This window comes from Brachyhypopomus gauderio, chromosome 4, assembly GCF_052324685.1.
Source record: "Brachyhypopomus gauderio isolate BG-103 chromosome 4, BGAUD_0.2, whole genome shotgun sequence".
NCBI classification, from domain to species: Eukaryota; Metazoa; Chordata; class Actinopteri; order Gymnotiformes; family Hypopomidae; genus Brachyhypopomus; species Brachyhypopomus gauderio.
This window is the reverse complement of record NC_135214.1, coordinates 30,636,788-30,650,603: the sequence shown is the minus strand read 5'-3', so window position 1 is coordinate 30,650,603 and position 13,816 is coordinate 30,636,788. Positions and strand designations below refer to the sequence as shown.

The 13,816-nt window shown below is 49.1% G+C and overlaps 1 protein-coding gene across 1 annotated transcript in view; it reads left to right on the top strand.

Moving 5' to 3' along the window:
• prex1 (phosphatidylinositol-3,4,5-trisphosphate-dependent Rac exchange factor 1) overlaps positions 1-13,816 on the top strand; it is a 52,459-nt gene that overhangs the window by 27,003 nt on the left and 11,640 nt on the right. The window contains exons 11-25 of the mRNA XM_077003827.1: positions 949-1,049; positions 1,911-2,014; positions 2,248-2,297; positions 2,735-2,810; positions 2,956-3,028; positions 4,318-4,460; positions 4,991-5,083; positions 7,889-8,037; positions 8,457-8,542; positions 9,773-9,912; positions 10,031-10,136; positions 10,442-10,623; positions 10,824-10,985; positions 11,111-11,321; positions 12,830-13,079. Coding sequence (XP_076859942.1) covers positions 949-1,049; positions 1,911-2,014; positions 2,248-2,297; positions 2,735-2,810; positions 2,956-3,028; positions 4,318-4,460; positions 4,991-5,083; positions 7,889-8,037; positions 8,457-8,542; positions 9,773-9,912; positions 10,031-10,136; positions 10,442-10,623; positions 10,824-10,985; positions 11,111-11,321; positions 12,830-13,079 — 1,926 coding nt within the window. The remainder of the gene's footprint in view (positions 1-948; positions 1,050-1,910; positions 2,015-2,247; positions 2,298-2,734; positions 2,811-2,955; positions 3,029-4,317; positions 4,461-4,990; positions 5,084-7,888; positions 8,038-8,456; positions 8,543-9,772; positions 9,913-10,030; positions 10,137-10,441; positions 10,624-10,823; positions 10,986-11,110; positions 11,322-12,829; positions 13,080-13,816) is intronic.

The window sequence follows — 13,816 nt, the reverse complement described above, 5'->3', positions numbered from 1 at the left end:
TGAGTCTGTTCCACTGAATCAACTCCACCGAATCATCTCTGCTGAGTCTGTTCCACTGAATCAGCTCCACTGACTCTGCTGAGTTTGCTTCTTGTATATAGCCATGCAGGCATATGGATTCTTTTTATCGGAAAAAACATTTTTTATTGTAAATATATCGTAAATAGTATAGCTTCATAATCATTCACTGCATGTAAGCAGAATAATAAGTGCAGTGTGGGTGGAGAGCATCCGTTAATGTATTAGCCTGCGTTATGGGAGATGTTACGATGAGGAGCACTGTGAAGATGATGGCAGAAGGTTGTAGTTCTGATGGTGTCTCCAACCTCCTATGTACACCTAACCAAACCCATCCGCCTTCGTTCACTGGACTTGTTTCATCTAATGCAGGCGCGTACACACACACACACACACACACACACACACACAATCTCTCACATTTACTTAAGTGTTATAGCAATTTGCACATTACGTATTCTGGGAGAGTTCATGCTGATTCTCACACAAATAGCAGGTGTGCGCCCCAGGTCCTCCGTCCCCCTCCGTGAACTGTGTCATCACTGACACGTCATTACTGCTTTATTTTCATTACAAGCTGTGTTTAATTACCAATTAGGCCGGTCCAATAGCAACAAAAGAATGACGGGGAATAACTGCTGGATCAGATGGTCTCGCTGCTGATGCTTACGATTACGTGTGTAGTCGGGTCTTCCCCAGGAGTTGGTGATCGAGCACAGGAGCTTTTGATCTGTTGCGTTCAATGGCGGTTAACGGGCCATTCTTTATCTGATACACTACGAATACAGCAAGTCAAAGGTGTGAATATGTTAATAGGAGTGTATGGTGTCCTGTGGAGACTGAGGTGTGTGTGTGTGTGTGTGTGTGTGTGTGTGTGTGTGTGTGTGTGTGTGTGTGTGTGTGTGTGTGTGTGTGTGTCTACACCATCAGTGAGTTTGTGACCTGGCTGTTGGACACAGGGGAGATCAGTAAAGCGGAGGAGGGGATCAATCTGGGCCAGGCACTACTGGAGAACGGCCTGATTCACCACGGTGAGAAGCTGCCACGTTTTCTCTCTCTCTCTCTCTCTCTCTCTCGGTCACTGTTATCATTGGCATCCTTTCTCCATTAACAGTTTTCTTTTTAAAACAGCTAAATGATGGTATCACTGTGCCAATGTTTTTCCACCCCTCTGTTGTACATAAACAGTCTGCACTTTTTGAAACTGAAAGGTGTTTAAATGCAAAACAAAAGGAATGAGGTGGGTGGTGTTGGGTGTTACCAGGGCACGTGTGCGTATCCCATTTCAAGCAGCTAGCCGGTTCCTGAGCTAATCTTAAGGTTCTCTCTCTCTCTCTCTCTCTCTCTCTCTCTCTCTCTCTCTCTCTCTCTCTCTCTCTCTCTAGCGCAGTGATAGACACCTCCATGAATAATTGGGTGACATGGAGTGTTTAGTTCATCTCAGGGCTGAGGCAGCAATAATCACATACCCTGGCAGTGAGGCTCCGAGGGGGTGGGGGAGGGGGCGATTGAGGAGTGTGTGTGTGTGTGTGTGTGTGTGTGTGTGTGTGTGTGTGTGTGTGTGTGTGTGTGTGAGAGAGAGGGGGGGGTGGTGAGAAATCTGGTGCTTGGGATTGAGAAGATTCGTTCTTGTCAAACAACAATGCCATGAGATCAGTAAGAGATTCTGGTGGCTGCAGTTAGCGTCCACCATCATAGTGCAGTTCACAGTGCTGGACCATTGACCTCCTGAAATATGGTAATCACATGACCAAAGAGCTGTAAGATGTGGTGATGGGTAAAAAACAAAGCAAAGAACACAAGCACTGTTTGGGTGTAATCACAGAGGCAGAGGACAAAATGAAGCCCTTTGTCATTGACCGGGTAAGATTTAGTTTGTTGTTGTTTTGCAGTGTCTGATAAGCACCAGTTTAAGAACGAGCAGGTGCTGTATCGTTTTCGCTATGATGACGGCACCTACAAAGCCAGGAGTGAGATGGAGGACATCGTGTCGAAGGTATGTTCTCAAGAAGCACCTACTGAGCTGCAGATAAACTAACACGCCACGCGTGTGTGTTTGTCTGCCATAAAAACGGCTATTTAAGATGTGCACGTTCTAAAACTGTAAAACTGTACTTTTGATGGTGTGTGTGTGTGTGTGTGTGTGTGTGTGTGTGTGTGTGTGTGTGTGTGTGTGTGTGTGTGTGTGTGTGTGTGTGTGTGTGTGTGTGTGTGTGTGGATCCTTATAGGGTGTGAGACTCTACTGTCGCCTACACAGCCTCTTCACACCTATCATCAAGTAAGTTGCTGACTCAGTTTAGTCTGTTGCCAAATTTGCACTTGTCATTTCGCAGGCCGCTAACGGTCGTACGTTTACTGAGAGCACCTCCCAGGGGTTCGTGAAGGGAGCAGTGACTCCTCTGACCTTCACCTTCAGCGGCTACAGCCTGGGCTCCTTCTTTATTCCCCCCCCGCCTGCCTGCAGATCAAGGGATTCACTGCTTCAGTTTTAGGAAAACACCTCTATACACACTTGTGTTCCCGTGAACAAGGGAAACCCCGTGTTTTCTCCACGTGCCTGCTCTGGCATGTGATGTGGTGTGACGTGACGTAACGTGGCATGGCCTGGTGCGTGTGCTGCGTGTGACCCCCTCGGTTTCTCAACGGTGGTGGTATCAGCTATGGCAGGACGGCACCTTCTGCACACTGTTCACTGGTGTTTTCTCCTACATGCAGAGATCGCGATCACCACCTGAAGACGTTTAAGTCGGTGGTGCCAGCCAGCAAGCTGGTGGACTGGCTTCTGTCACAGGTAATCATCAAACACATACACACGTACACACGTGTATACACTCAGATACACACACATAGACTCATTGTTTTGCTCTGTGGTAGGTTTTTTGTGCTTTTGCCCCCCCTTAAGCCTCTGTCTGTGTGTGTGTGCGTGCCTTGCGCAGGGAGACTCCTCGACACGTGAGGACGCCGTCACGCTCGGGGTCGGCCTGTGCAACACCGGCTTCATGCACCACGGTAAACATCTCCTTCCATCAGTATTAAAGCAGGGGGGGGGGGGGCGGAGTCATGTGGTGTGATGATGTCAGGAGCACCAGGGGCAGCCTGCCTCAGTCTAAACAGCAGCTAAAATAACAAATCAGAGGAGCAATCAGCAGGGCTGCAGGTGACTGCTCAGGAGAGACGTGGAGAGTAAAGGGGGAGTGTGGAGGAACCGGGAGACACGGGCACGCTCACGGGCACGCTCCTCGCTCCCAGGCCGCCCCCGTGATTTTGCCGTAAACAGAATTTACGACCTTGCTTGGCTTGGCTAGTTTGCCGTTGCAACACGTGTGGTGTCTGGTGCACACGCATCATGCTTGTGTACGCGTGCCTGTCTGAGACTCTGTGTGTCCAGAATGTCATGAAAGAGTGTGTGCGTTTCTGTGTGTGTGTGTATTTTGAAAGTTATATTTTTAAACAGGACCTTTTTAGTTTTCCCGTAGGGGCTTGATGAACCCTTATGGCTAAGTGCCTGGCAAAGGGATCGAGTGTGTGTGAGTGGGGGGGGGGGGGGGGGTTGTGATAGTGTGTGTGTGAGAGGGGGGGGGGGGGTTGTGATAGTGTGAGTGGGGGGGGGGGGTTGTGATAGTGTGTGTGTGAGGGGAGGGGGGGTTGTTTGTGTGTGTGTGTGTGGGGGGGGGTTGTTCGTGTGTGTGTGCGCGCGTGTGTGTGTGCGCCTGCATTGGTGGGTGTCTTCGTGACTGTTAGCAGATGTACCCAGCTGTTAGAACAGTATCCAGGAGATGGACTGGAACAAAAGCGTTTATAAAAAAAAAACATTAAAATAATACAAAATAGAGGCCAACAAGCCATGCAGGGCCACCCCAACACACACACACACACACACACACACACACACACACACACACACATCAGTGAGATGGACATGCAGACTTCCTGTCACAGCAGTGGCAGCGTTTGGTCGTTTGTCCTCTCTGCACAGAACAGCACGTTTTCTCCCAAACATCTCAGCAGACGCCGCCCGTCACACTCGCTCTCCTCGGAAAATGTGACATGGAGGGTTTTCCACGAACACCGAGGGCTCCTGTTATTTAAGACTGTTGAAAAAGAAAAAAAAAGCAACAGAGAACAAACGGAATCCGTCATCAGTCTAAGCAGATCTAAGGTCTCCATCGACAGATCTGAATAATAATGAGTGAACACAGTCGACTCATTTTATAAAAAACATTTTGTTGTTGCTAATCTATTACTGATCTGTTTTGTTTGTTTGTTTGTTTGTTTGCACACGTACACCGTGGCCACAGTCCTGGAGAAGAGCGAATTCAAGGATGAGTCTCAGTTCTTCCGCTTCTACGCTGATGAAGAGATGGAAGGAACCAGCAGCAAGAGCAAGCAGCTTCGTCATGACTTCAAGCTCATCGAGAACATCCTCGCCAAGTCCATAGTGGTGCGTCCCCACACACACACACACACACACACACACACACACACACACACACACACACACACAGAAAGTGATGTTTGATCTCAAACTGAGCTGATGGTTTGATCTCAGTGGAGTGCAGTGGAGACCCACATTGGTTCCTCCCATGAATACAGGGTGCTGTTGGATCCTCTGCCCCATCAGGTGATCTCTGTCATCTTTACGGGGGGCCCTTTCATCTTTATCACTCAAAACGAGGCAGATTAACCACAACAAGCTCTCATTCAGTCATCTAAATCAAACACCGTTTGACCCTCTGGCAGCCCTGGTCCTCACGAGCAGGCGTTTAAACGCACAGCAGGAGACAGAGGAGACGGAGGAGACAGGCTGGCGCAGTTCAGCTTGAAGCTTGAATTCTCCTTTACCTTCTCCTCCCTATGCTGAGAATTATGTGGATGTCTCCTAGTGGACTCCGGTTTCATCCCCTGAGCGGGCTGAGCCGCTGCGTGGAATTCGCCCGATAATGGCCTGACGCTGGTTTTCCACCTCTGCAGGTCCATCCTGAGGAAGAAGATTACGGTTTTGAGGTGGAGGAGAAGAACAAGGCCATCGTGGTGAAGAGTGTGACTAGGGGTTCCTACGCTGAGGTGAGGGGCAGCTTCATTCTTCACAGCGTATCATAGTTCAGTCAGCAGTTATAAGCTGTAGCTGTACTCCAGCCAGATCTGAGTACAGTTTAGTCGTTAAAAGTAACATGGCTTCAGAACCACTGATTCATTTTAGTATTTTTGTTACTAAATTCATTTGATTTGTAATTCATGATACATCTGCTTGTGCATCTTGTCACAGCAGCTGGTTTGAGGCAGGTGCAGCTGGGCTGTAGGGGGCGCTGTTTCAGGTGCAGAGATGGGAAGGCACTGGAGTAAGCTAATAGCTCAGCTGCAATCTTCTCCCCTAGAAACAGCATTAGCTAGTGCTGCTAGCATCTCTGCCAGTAAGGAGTGGGTTGTATATTCTGATAACTGTACTTCCGCTACTTACTGAACAGCGATCAATTTAATTCATCATTTAAAACAATGTAAGTGATTTGTATTAGCAAGTGTCAAACTGAACATTTAAGCATTTATTTCATATAATCTATTTGATAGATAATTACCAGTTTGGTTTTGTTAGCAAATACAGTCCATGTCCTAAAAATTTCTTCAAATTTATGCCATAACCCCCCCCCACACACACTGGACACACACACACACACACACACACACACACACACACACACACACACACACACACACACACACTGCCAGGGTCAATCACTCTACATATTGTAATGCTGGGGGGGTTTCACTGATAATGAGGGGGAGAAGACGGTAAAGTTTCACTCTCACGCTCTCCTCACCAACGTCATGGCCTCTCTGATGTGCCTCTCTTGCTCTGACGCCAGTCACGACTTTATTCTCTCCCCCTCCAGCTCTGCTCTCACGTCAGAGAGTCAATTAGACATGCCTCATCATATTCTCCTCAGAGTCTTGACGCCCCTCTCTCTTTATATCACTCTTTCTCCTTTCTCTCTCTGTTCCCTCTTTCTTCTCTCTCTCTGCTCCCTCATTACTCTAGCTGTCTGTTTTCTCTGCATGGTCTTCATTATCTCCTCTCCTCGGTCCTCTGTCTGCTAATTTACACACCCTCCTCACTCCCTCCTCATTCCCTCCTCACTCCCTCCTCACTCCCTCCTCACTCCCTCCTCACTCCCTCATCACTCCCTCCTCACTCCCTCCTCACTCCCTCCTCACTCCCTCCTCACTCCCTCATCACTCCCTCATCACTCCCTCCTCATTCCCTCCTCATTCCCTCCTCATTCCCTCCTCACTCCCTCATCATTCCCTCCTCATTCCCTCCTCACTCCCTCATCACTCCCTCCTCACTCCCTCCTCACTCCCTCCTCACTCCCTCCTCACTCCCTCCTCATTCCCTCCTCATTCCCTCCTCACTCTCTCCTCATTCCCTCCTCACTCTCTCCTCATTCCCTACTCATTCTCTCCTCACTCCCTCCTCATTCCCTCCTCACTCCCTCCTCACTCTCTCCTCATTCCCTCAACATTCCCTCCTCACTCCCTCCTCACTCCCTCCTCACTCCCTCCTCACTCTCTCCTCATTCCCTCCTCATTCCCTCCTCATTCCCTCCTCACTCTCTCCTCATTCCCTACTCATTCTCTCCTCATTCTCTCCTCACTCCCTCCTCATTCCCTACTCACTCCCTCCTCACTCCCTCCTCACTCCCTCAACATTCCCTCCTCACTCCCTCCTCACTCCCTCCTCATTCCCTCCTCACTCCCTCCTCACTCTCTCCTCATTCCCTCCTCACTCCCTCTTCATTCCCTCCTCACTCCCTCCTCATTCCCTCCTCATTCCCTACTCACTCCCTCCTCACTCCCTCCTCACTCCCTCATCACTCCCTCATCACTCCCTCCTCATTCCCTCCTCATTCCCTACTCACTCCCTCCTCACTCTCTCCTCATTCCCTCAACATTCGCCTCCTTTTCCTGTTTCCACCTGTCATTTAACTCCAGCGTGCCGTCTCCGTCCTTTCCGCCACTGCCTGAGGTGATGGTGCCGTCAGGGTGGAGCTTCTCTGCCCTGTCCCTCCAGACCTCCCAGCTCTCTCCTCCCGTCTCCACCACTCCTCTCATGTCATATCTCTCCATCCTTCAGTACAACAAGGACGCAGTCTGTCCATTGCCCACTCTACCTCCCTGACAAACTTTACCAGTAAAAGGAGAAACCAGCTCAAAAGACTATTGGAACAAGTCTGTTCGGTCCAGGAATACTAAGAGCGTCTGTGCAGAAGGGAGGGATTTGTTTCCACAAGCAATAGTGTGTGTGTGTGTGTGTGTGTGTGTGTGTGTGTGAGAGAGAGAGAGAGAGAGAGAGGGCATAGAGACCTGCTTTATCCTCTACTGCTCCCTTGCACAGCATTTTAAAGGGCTCTTATTTTAGTGCTTTCATTCTGGCACCTGGCATAGAGTCTTATTTTGAGCTGTTGGGAGATGTGAAGATTAAGAGCCTGATTGTGTGTGTCTGCGTGCGTGCGGGTGTGTGTCTGCATGCGTGTGTGTGTGTGTGTGTGTGTAAGTGCGTGCGTGCTCTGTAGAATGGTAGACATTGAGTGTTTATCTGCAGATCTTATGAGATCATTCTGTCATTGTTCTCTGACTCAAAAGGGAAAGCAGTCTTCCACAACAAGTGATGTGCTAGCTAGTGACACACAGAGTTCAGTTAAATATTTGTATAATATGATAGGCTGGGGGTTTAGAACGTCCTATCATGGCAGTTGGTTAAGATCAAACGTTAGTTGGTTCGAGTTTGCCTTCCTTGCGGGCATTATCAGCTGTGAGTCTCTGGTTCCTGGATGCAGAGCTCCCTGTGCCAATATCCCACCCTGCTTCTTGTAGATGGCTGGCCTGCAGGTTGGAAGGAAGATCTACTCCATTAATGAAGACCTGGTGTTCCTGAGGCCCTTCTCTGAGGTGGAGACCATGATCAACCAGTCCTTCTGCATACGACGCACTCTCAGGCTCCTGGTCTCGACCAAAAACAAAGAGTGAGACACTGTTTGTAACTGTAAACACACACACACACACACACACACACACTCACACACACACACACAATGTGGTTCTTACTAAAGTCATGTCTAGGTGACACACACTTCAGTTTCATTTTCTTGAAAAACACCATAGAAAGTATGTGGACTTATTGTTATATTTAAAAGAGTTTGGACGTCACTATTTGACACAAGTGACTTTGGAAACCTTGTTTTCCAAATACTTTCATAAGTATACGTACTGGTAATGTTTCAGGTAAATTGTAGTGTTTGTCAAAATTCCCCAAAAACCTTGTGGGATTTTTTGAGGTTTTGAGTTTATTTTCCATGCAATATCTGAACATGAAATTGCTTCAGAATCTGCCGGCTCCCCCTGTAGACTGATCATGTTTATCAACTTTGTTTGTTCCACCAAGACTTGTGAAGATTCCAGACTGCCAGGACGGCCTGTCATTCAAACTGCGTGGCTCCGCCCCTCCATATGTGCATGCCGTGAAGAAAGGTAAGTGCTCGCTGGTTGACTTCCAGAAGCTCCAAGATACAGGCCTAACTCTCTGTTCCATGTTGGCAGACTGTCTCCTCATTGTACACATCTCGGCCAGACATGAGATATTATTGTGAATATTTTACTCTCACTTGTCATTTATACTCATGTTATTGAGTTTGGTTTTTTTTTTTTGGAATCGCCACTACAGTCAACTCATTCAGCAAACTCAGCCATGAATTAATTGAATGAAATCCGAAGCTTTCCTGTCAGACGAGGCCCTGCGTTTTCATTTCCGTGAAATGAGGAACGTAATTGCATTCTCCCCCTGCAACCTGTCAGACAGATGTGTGTGCACAGAAAAAGCTTTCAGATGAAAAGGAAAAAAAAATAGATTCATGGCAGACTCCTGCGCTCATGTGATAAACATCTGGTTCACCAAAATATCTCTCGCATCAACTCCGATTCTAGAATCTCCATTATCCAAAAAGATTCACTCGATTCGACGTTAAAACTGAATTAATCAGTGTTCACACGGAAGATGCAAATTTATGATATTATGATAATAGCTTTCATTAAGGAAAGTGCTCCAACTCGCCACACTCGCGGCTTCTACGGGCCATAAACTGTATCTCGGAGCCTCCAGTAAAAAGGCAGATGTTCAACCTGAAGGATTTTCTTCACAATAAAAATATGCCCCAAGAAGTTCGAGCCTTGGTATAAATCACACCGCTGGAGACGGCCCAGGCGCTATGGAGCCGTGGGCCCGGGGAGGGACGCCAGGCCAAGCTGCGGCGTGTGGAGCGGATGGAGCAGGCCGCTCTGCGGAGGAAACTGACGTGCACCGTTTATTCAGCGCTGCATACTTGGCTTGGCGGAGGAATTTCGGGAGTTTGTCTGCCGGTGCGCCGGTGCTGCTGGGACTGGTTCATGGCCTCTGGCTTTTACTGTTTAGGCTGCACTTGTCTTGTTGCTTTTTAGTTTTGACGTTTTGCGGGGTGTCTCAAATCAAAATGACTTGTTTTGAAATAATGCGTTTTGAAGAATCAAATGCACAACGAGCAATTAAGAATAACCTCAAGAATAGGTATTGGAAAAACCTTAATGAAAGAGAATGAAATGTAATGGGGGTTCTTGCCCTCTCGGGTCAGTGGCTCAGTCCAGTGTGTCCTGACTGTTGCTTTCCGTGTGTGTGTGTGTGTGTGTGTGTGTGTGTGTGTGTGTGTGTGTGTGTGTGTGTGTGTGTAGGGTCCGAGGCCGCAGCGGCGGGCTTGCAGCCTGGTCAGTGTGTGCTTAAAGTGAACGGCAGCAGCGTGAGTCAGAGCAGCTATGAGGAGGTGCTGGAACACTTCAGTAGTCACCAGCCGGAGGAGGAAGAGGAGGAGCTGGTGAGAACACATGCACCACATCACTCACGTGCATGTCAATGCTGTTGCTTTAGAGCGGTCGCTGTCATCATGGCGCCTTTCTTTGCTCCCTCTCGCCCTGTGCTGTGGGCGAGTGCAGGTGTGCAGTGAGTGGGTGTGTCGGGTGTACGATGGTGTGGAGGGGCCCTCTTTCCTGCCCCATAACGGCTCAAATGCAGAAGAAAATGGCTGTTCCAACGGAACAGGTACTGCGCTAATGCTGTGCTGGTTAAGGCCGTCCACTTGTGGTTTTGTGTGTGTGTGTGTGTGTGTGTGTGTGTGTGTGTGTGTGTGTGTGTGTGTGTGTGTGTGTGTTCTTAGACCTTTATTGGCTAAAAATGAAGTGCTAACATTTCCAGCTCTGAATATGAGAGAGAGGTGGTCTTACAGGCAGCAGATGACACATTTGGCTCTTCTCTTAATTGCCCAGTCGATACCTCATCCCTCTTGGCTTGGACAGGGACCATGATCAGGACTCGCATCCTTATCTCTGTTTTCCTTGATGTGCTAGAGCCACTAAGGGGCCTGGAGCGCCTGTGTCTGGCCAGCGAAGCCCCACTGATCAGCCTGATGGTGGACAACGTCCACCTGGAGCACGGTGTGGTGTACGAGTACGTCAGCTCGGCAGGAATCAAACACCATGTTCTGGAGAAGATGGTGGAACCCAGGGGCTGTTTCAGCCTCACAGCGAAGGTAGCCAGCACACGCAGTCTTAACGCAGAGGCCAAAGGAACCTTGATGGTGTGAATGGACATTGTTGGAATGCGCAAATTGTTTTCCACAGTTGCTGTGAACGTTAGGTTTCCGCTAGCTGAGAGCTATCGAGCCATCTCATTCTGTTCAAAGCACAGCAGACCCAACATTCAAACATTACTTTGTTTGTGTGTGTGTAGATATTGCAGGCCTTCGCTAAAGACGACAGCCATTTTGTGACGAACTGCCGTCAGCTGATTGCTCAGAGTGACCGTGTGGTGTCGATGCCCCAGTTTGAGTTCAGGAACATATGCGACACCAAGCTGGTGAAGATCCACAAGCGCATCTACAGCTATCGCAAGGTGAGCCCTACACACGCCCCCTCTAGTTGACCCCACCCCCTTCCTTTGGCCCCGCCCCCTCCCTACGTCCTCCCATCATCTTCTGACTGAGTTCTTGATGGTTCCCTTTCCTCCTCCTTTCTCAGTTCGTGGAGGAGCTGCACAGCAAGGCGTCGCCCATGTTCAAACAGGCCAGCACTGCCACACACTTGCTGGGCTGCATGGACTTCGTGCCCACCAACTGCCACCTGAACCTGATGCAGGTCTCCTGCCCCAAGAGCTCCACGTCAGCCGGCCGCGCTTTCAGCATCCGTTTCGGACGCAAAAACTCCTTCTTCGGCCTGGACCCAGACCAAGGTGGGTACCGCCTCCAGACATATAGTTGCGTTGCATGGAACTGATCTCTATATCTTCTCACGGTTCTTCTGTAAAGTTTATGCTCGGCTATATAAAAATAAACGGTTTCACAGTCTATGTGGCACAGCTGGGACCCAAACTTGAATTTCATCTGTAGGCCATTTCTTTTTTTGACCAAGAACTTCCACAAAAACAAACAAACAAAAAAAAAAAGAAAGAAAGCGTTTGATCTGCTTAACGATCCGCACAGCAATTAGCCAGATTACATTCCCATGCAAGGATTCCATTAAACAAATCTCCTTTTCATAATAGATAAAAGTCATAAAATAATAATTAAGCCATATAGTCACAAACCACGAGGGCCTCATAAATTTCATGCCCTCCTGTAATGACTATTCTCGGAGCAAGTCTGGGGCTTTTTAAAGCTCTGAGCCTGGTCTCCACTCCATCAGCCTTCTATCACGATCCATTAGGACGTGGTGAGAGGCGCTTGGTGATGTCAGCCCGCCACGCCCCACCCTGGCCCCTGGCCTGTTTCCTGTGCTTTCAACAGGATTTGTGTTGGTGTTTTTGACTCTTTGACAAACGGCCTCTGGTTGAGACAGATTATCCCACTTCACACATCTTCTGGGGAGTCCGCAATGCCTGTGCTAAATATTGACGCACATTGCAGCAATTTAATTGTTCTACTTGTGTGGTTGTTGTTAGTTTATAACAAACAGAAGTTTAATTTGTTTTCAGAAAAATTAAAAGCATGCCTTTGTTGCTGTGTTTTTGTGTTTATATTGGCTACTTGGTGATCATAAGTGTCTGTCATCTTGCTGTATATTGAGAATCTATTAGTTATGTTTGGGGGAGGGGCGGTGCAGCTCATGCATTGTACAAGCAGAGCATGGCTGGGTTCCATCGGGTCAGTACTTGGCCACCAAGCCTGCTGCTGCAGAAACCACCTGTAGGGGGCCCCCTCCCGAGCACTCCTCCTCACATCTGCTCAGCAGTTGTGCCAGGGGGCAGAGATGTTTGGGATTCCTCTGAGGTCAGAACCCTCTGGGCCTCCAGGGCCCCTGGTGTTTGGACCACAGAGGGCCCATTCCACCCTGTTTAGAGGGGTGGGGGGGTGTCTTTTTTCCCAGACTCCTGAACTTTATTGATATAGGAAGTCAACTGGTCCCAAAAGCACTGGCATCACATGCACTATGGTTCTGTCCCAGAGCCTCTGTAGCAGACTGTAGTCAAAGTGCGACTGTATAGTGAAAACAAAAGGTTCAGGGCTCTCACGCTGTTATCTGAGCCGGCCTGGTGCTCCATCTTCCTGAGTTCTTCCTCTGTGTCTAATGGCACCCATTTCCACACTTGGGCGCTCTGTGCGTTTCCTCTCCGCGATCCTTCCCCAAAGGCTCCCTCCTTCCTGTTTTCCTGCCCCCTTTGTCTTTAATCTTCGCGTCCCGGCCGCACATCCGCTTGACGTTGGTCCTCAAACGTGACCGCCTCCGCCCTTCTGTCCACAGCCAACCTGAACCCCATGAGCCACACCGTGCACTGCGTCACCAGCATGGCCGCCCCCTCCTGGAGGTCCCACGGCCTGGCCGAGGACGAGGAGGAGGAGGATGAGGGGCGCGCCAGGAGCCAGCGAGAAGGAGGCCTGAGCATCCTCCTCAAGCAGGAGGACACCGAGAGCCAGGACAGCTACATCTACCTGTACAACCGGCTGGACGTCACCGTCCGGGAGATGAAACAATATGTGGCCCAGATCGACGTGTAAGTTCCCGCTGTTTTGTACAACTGACATCTTTGTAACAAATACGTTTAACCCATCACCTCCTAATTAGTTTAGTGTCCCACACTCTTCTGTGGACTTCAGGCCCAAATGAAGCCTTACCTCAGTCAAATTAGCACTTTGAATTGAGATTAGACATTAAAATGTTTATTTTACTTCAGGGTCAGGCCCAGTCTGGGTCAGAATGTCTGGCCTAAAGTATAGGCCATGTCGTGACAGCATGACTGGAAGATGATGAGTCTGTGCATCTGTATCACACTGGCATCCCGCTAGCCAGCAGCGCCGCAAACGCTAAAGAGTCGCTCGTGTCTGTGGAATGCCCAGACGTGTCCCCAGAATAGGGAACCCCCGCCGTCCACTTCTCTGTTCCGCCTCTCTTTCCTGTTTCAGGAAGCCGGCTGAAAAAAGCTAAAAATATTTCTGGGCAGGGCAGGCCTGACTGAGGCGGAAGCCATAACATGTTGGAGAGCGGAAGCTTCTCCTTCCCGTTGCTGCTGGTATTCTCTCTCTGATTTTGATAACCCTGCGCTGCTTAGCTAATCGAACGTAAGAGTCTGCGATTTAGCTCGCACGAGTCAACAATATGGAACAACTGGAAACATTATTCCGTTTGGCCCTGAAAGTGCTTCAGTTCGATTTCAACCTGTTTTGTGTCTTACCATGTATGTTATAGGCCTACTGCAGATGGTGGTGCCACGTACTCCTAAGTCACCTCCGT